Source organism: Pangasianodon hypophthalmus, chromosome 27 (genome assembly GCF_027358585.1).
Source record: "Pangasianodon hypophthalmus isolate fPanHyp1 chromosome 27, fPanHyp1.pri, whole genome shotgun sequence".
NCBI classification, from domain to species: Eukaryota; Metazoa; Chordata; class Actinopteri; order Siluriformes; family Pangasiidae; genus Pangasianodon; species Pangasianodon hypophthalmus.
The window spans coordinates 1,074,652-1,079,932 of NC_069736.1; the positions used below are offsets into that span (position 1 = coordinate 1,074,652).

A 5,281-nucleotide genomic window follows, 5' to 3' on the forward strand; every position below is an offset into this window, starting at 1 on the left:
TAGTTCATACTTTTGTATCATAGTTAGTGTTATACTGACCCACACACACACACACACACACACACACACATCTGACTTACACTGTAAAGACAATGGCACTGCAAGCCTGAAGAAGTCCATTCTCAGGCTTACTCTGTGTGTGTGTGTGTGTGTGTGTGTGTGTGTGTGTGTGTGTAGATAGTTAATGAATGATTCATTCACCTGAGAGATGGAAGTCACCCCTGGCAGCAAAGCATCATGGGTAAATAAAGGTGCAGTGCTGTGGGATTTGTAGAACACGAGCCCAAACGACCTCATGATGTTAATGTACTCACTGCTAATGACACACACACACACACACACACACATACACACACACACAGATGCTCTAACTGCTTTTCTTACACACACACGCACACACACACAGATGCTCTAACTGCTTTTCTTACACCTTACACACACATGCACACACACACACACACACACACACACACACACACGGCACAAAGAACTACAAAAGAGCTACAAAAAACTTCCAAAGGAGTCCATAGCTTTTTCCTTTCTTAATTTTTTTGATTTTTTATAAATCAATTCTTTTACATGTGAACTGATTCACAGTACACAGATATCAACCTACACAGATGTTTTTCCAATATAAATCTACATTTAAATTTTATTATTTATTTCAATAAATTATTTGCAAACGTATATTTTTCTTCCTTAACCCAGTTTCCTCCTCCATGAAGGTAGATGTGGGACGTTGTGTTGTCGTAACAAGACCTCAGACCTCAGCGTTTCTTAATTTACAATTATTCTTCAGGAATTAGTTGTTTATGTATTAGTTTTTATATATTTCTACAGCATGTGAATTTTGTTTGAACATTTCAGGGAGTAGAGCTGGTATACACACATCCCATACACACTCAGACTCACACACACACACACACACACACACACACCAGAATCAGAATCACCTTTATTGCAGAGTACGGTGGGTTTACATGTACAGTGAATTTGTCTTGGTGTACTGTTGCTTTGTAATAACAGTAAAATACAAGAAATAAAAATAATATTAATAAGGTAAACATTGTAAGGTAGGATAAGAAAGTAAAAGAGAAAAGAGAAAGTTATGAAATGAGAAGCATAAATATAAATAAACTATAAAGCTATGAAAACTATGAGCATAAATATAAAAATATAAAGAAATTGAAAATAAAAATAGAGACATTAACTGTACATTAGTGCAGAATGTGTGAAAGTGAGCCAGTGCAAATGCTCACAGTTTGAAGTAAGAGGGTGCAGTATAGCAGTCTGAGCCGTGTGTGTTAATGTAACGCAAATGAAACAGCAGTGTGTTAGTGCTGTCATTTGTGCATGCGCTCAGTCGTGTGTGTGTGTGTGTGTGTGTGTGTGAATAGTGGGGTTTTTGGGTGTTGGCAGTCAGTTGACGCACTGCATGAATTAAACAATGCAGACTGACTGCAGGAATTATCATCACATCAGCATTCACATTACTGCAGCCTGCACAACCACAGCACTCTCTCTCTCTCTCTCTCTCTCTCTCTCTCTCTCTCTCTCTCTCTCTGTCTCTCAGACACACACTCTCTCCCTTCACTAGCTTCTCAATTTTACACACACACACACACACTATTCACTGTACACTATGCTGCATTCAAGGCTTATTTTATCTCTTATTAAATAGAGTGAAGTAAATTTGGACAGTGGTGGCTCAGTGGTGGAGGTCATGGACTACTGATAGAAGGTTGTGAGTTTAAATCCCATAATACCACCTGCTGGGTCCTTGATCAAGGGGAGGGGTGGTTGTTGTTATTATTATTATCAACAGCAACAACAACAACAACAACAACAACAACAATAATAATAATAATAATAAGGGGCACGGTGGCTTAGTGGGGAGCACTGTTGCCTCACACTGTCGTGGAATTCTTTCAGATAAAATAAAAACTTCTGAGAGTCTTGGGGTCTTGATCCCAAGAAAATTTTTATTGTAAAACTTTTATTGTAAAAAGCAACAAAGCCGAGTCGGTCTGCAGAGTAACTGATGAATCTGATCTCAGCAAAGCCTTTTATACGTTTTCAGAGGCATATCTCTCTAGGCAGAGTTTTCTCTTTACGTAAACATCTGGTATCTGTTGCCTGTCCGCTGGCCTTATTTCTCACTTTTAATGGTGGTGGAAGACCTGATCTCTACGCCCCTGGTACATCCGTTCACTCCATGTGTTTCAGACACTGAGAACCTCCAGACATTGATACTCTCCTGTACTTTGCACAGTTACTTACTGAACTTTAGAAGACCTTATACAGGAATATGATATTGCATGCGTATGGTTGCATATGGGATTATCTTGATGATTGTACTGATTACATGATTAAATATTCCATAGCACCTCCGGGGTTAGGGGTTCGAATGCTCACATGTTCTCCCCGTGCTTCAGGGGTTTCCTCTGGGTACTCCGGTTTTTTCTTCAGTCCAAAGACATGCATTGCTGATTGGCATTTCTAAATTGTCGGTAGTGTGTGAGTGTGTGTGAGACTGTGCCCTGAGATGGGTTGGCACCTCGTCCAGGGTGTCCGCTGCCTTGTGCCCTGAGTTCCCTGGGATAAGCTCCAGGCTCCCGGCGACCCTGTGTAGGATAAGCGGTATGGAAGATGGATGGACGGATGGATGGATGGATAATAATAATAGCAATGCCATATGATGTGAAAGTGATCTGTTTGGTAAATCTTGCTGTGATGGGCTAGTCTGAATAATTACAAGGCAATATTTCATTTCAGTATTTTCCATCGAGTGTAATGTCACGTAGGAACAAGCGTGTTCAGCGAGCTAACACAGAAGCAAACTGTTCCCTATAACGAACAAACATTTTTCAAACTAAAGATGTCATCTGGAGGCATAACATTGGTTTTCTTCAGGTCGTTATTAGCTACCGTTAGCTAACAGTAATATTGAATTCATAACACTACTGTACAAGATGTTAGCTATGACTTCTTTACTAGTTTGTTAGACAGCAAACACACAATGCTTAGCTGTGTGTGTTTTATCCTACTCAGGCCTTACACACATACGCAGAGCCACATTATGTCATTTTCTATGGATGCAGATTAGTATTTTCCTAGTATTAGTATTTGCCACCCCAGTGAAGGCATTGGTTCCACCCTGGCCACGCCCCTTAATCAAGGTCCTTAACTCTCATCTGCTTAATTGCTTCCTGTCTCAGTGATACGCCACTTTGCCTAAAAGCATCAGCTAAATGAGTCAGTGTAAATAACTGTTATAATTATATATATAAAAAATAATCTTTATTCAGCTAAAGGTCACGCAAGGTGACGTTTTTGTGCAGAACCGTAAAGGACATACGCAAGGACATGATGTTTATTTGCGGTGCAGGATTACGTAATCCTACAATAACACCTTTAATATAACGTGTGCATGTCCCTTTAAGAGCGAATCCTCGCAACTGACATCTCGCGTCACGTGAGTGAATCCCTGGCGTCTCATTGGATCAACCGTTTCCATGTTCGTGACTAAAATCTTTCCGTTTTATCTGCATTTCCTTTCGACAATTTTAATATTACTGTCCTAAACACTAATTCATAATTATTAATATAGCATTAATAAAATTATTATTATTGCAAACTATTCTGCGTTCTAATTCATATAGTAGTATGTTTAAAAAAAAAAAAAAAAAAGCTAAACGGCTAGCTTGAATCGTCAAAGACTCATTACGTGAGCGGTTTGTGATCACGTGATCAAAATAATTAACTCCCATTGGCTGGTAGACGGTTACGTGACCGCCTCAGCGATTAAAACTTTCCGTCTCATTTCAAAATAACACACTATTCTACTAAACACTGATATTATAATAATCTCGTTTACTACGTAAATAGTAATGCTATTTTGACGTGTCAGTTAGCGCAATGATGTGGGGGGCTTTTTGTTGTAGCATTTAGCTTAGCGGGTTTTTTACGTGCGCGCACCCTGTTCACGTGACCAAAATTCGTGCTTCTGATTGGCTCAGGCTCTTAACGTGCGCGCTCGCCGGTGTGTCACCTTGCTGATCACGGCGGTGGTGGCGGATCCGAGTGTCCGAGACACCTCCAGAAAAATAAAACACCGCAGCCATGGCAGCCACGTCGGGTTCAGTAAAACCCAAAAGCTCTCCGAAGTCCATCAAGTTCCTGTTCGGAGGCTTGGCTGGGTATGTACAGGACAAATTGGTGTTAAAGCTTGTTAACGTTGCAGAAAAGAAGGGGGGAGATGGGGGATGGATAGATGGGGGGGTGTACTTGTTTTTACCTGTTTTTGTAAAATGATTATTTTCTGTTGTGTGCATCAGGATTGCCAGATCGCTCATTTTAAAACTAGTCTAATCCATGGAAATTGCTATAAAAGTGTAATTTGGTAACCTGAGTCCATCATTTGCACTCACAAGCATGCACAGGTCAGTCCAGATTAACCCAAGACAAGTGCAGTCCCAGTCTGACTGTGTTGTTTTTTTAAATTTGAGGAACCCTGGTAATGCTGAAGGCTTTATAGCTTATACACCAGTATGGAGGCCAGACTCATATCCCAAAGCAAGCATGTGCTTCAGACTGATCTGATCCTCCACCTTAAAGGTCACAGATGCTGGGAATGTGCTCTCCGAGTCCAGAACCTCCCAGATCAGCCGTACGGTTGGAACGATTCTGCACGAAATGATGACGTGATTCAACAGCAGGAGGAAAATATACCCAAATCTAGGTCTTCTACATAACAGGTTCTCGCCGTAGGTCCTGCCTTTTTTAGGGTTCACGCTGCTGATTAGCTGGTTAGTTAGATCAGGTGTGTTGACTCTAAACTGTGCAGGACGAGGGGATCTCCAGGACCAGGGTTGGGAACATCTGATCTGAATCATCAATGTGTCCAAAAAACGGATCATGTATCCTGTGCACTTATCACGTGTCGTGTCAGTCATCGATCTTCATGAGATACAGGATATTCGGGACTTTTGTTCAGCCGTGTGCTCTTTATTTACAGGCAGCCGTGTGTTTTGGGTCCAGCCTGAGATAAGGCTGTGTGTGAGTTCTGACGCAGTGTTGATTCACGTCTGTGTCTGTGTGTGTGTGTGTGTGTGTGTGTGTGTGTGTGTGTGTGTGTGTGTGTGTTTGCCGTGACTATTTGTCTTTGTTTTTGTCCAGCATACAAACTTGAAAGGCTAAAGTTTTTTTTTTCCCCCTTTAACTCTGGCTTGAAAATGTAAGTATGAAAAAACGACTCTCATTTGCATAATAGACTTTAAAT

General features: G+C 40.9%; 1 protein-coding gene across 1 annotated transcript in view; it reads left to right on the forward strand.

Annotated features, from left to right (window-relative positions):
• Positions 1-3,845: 3,845 nt before the first annotated feature.
• slc25a11 (solute carrier family 25 member 11) overlaps positions 3,846-5,281 on the forward strand; it is a 10,714-nt gene continuing 9,278 nt past the window's right edge. The window contains exon 1 of the mRNA XM_034300743.2: positions 3,846-4,199. Within this exon, the coding sequence (XP_034156634.1) occupies positions 4,123-4,199 (77 nt within the window). The 5' untranslated portion in view covers positions 3,846-4,122. The remainder of the gene's footprint in view (positions 4,200-5,281) is intronic.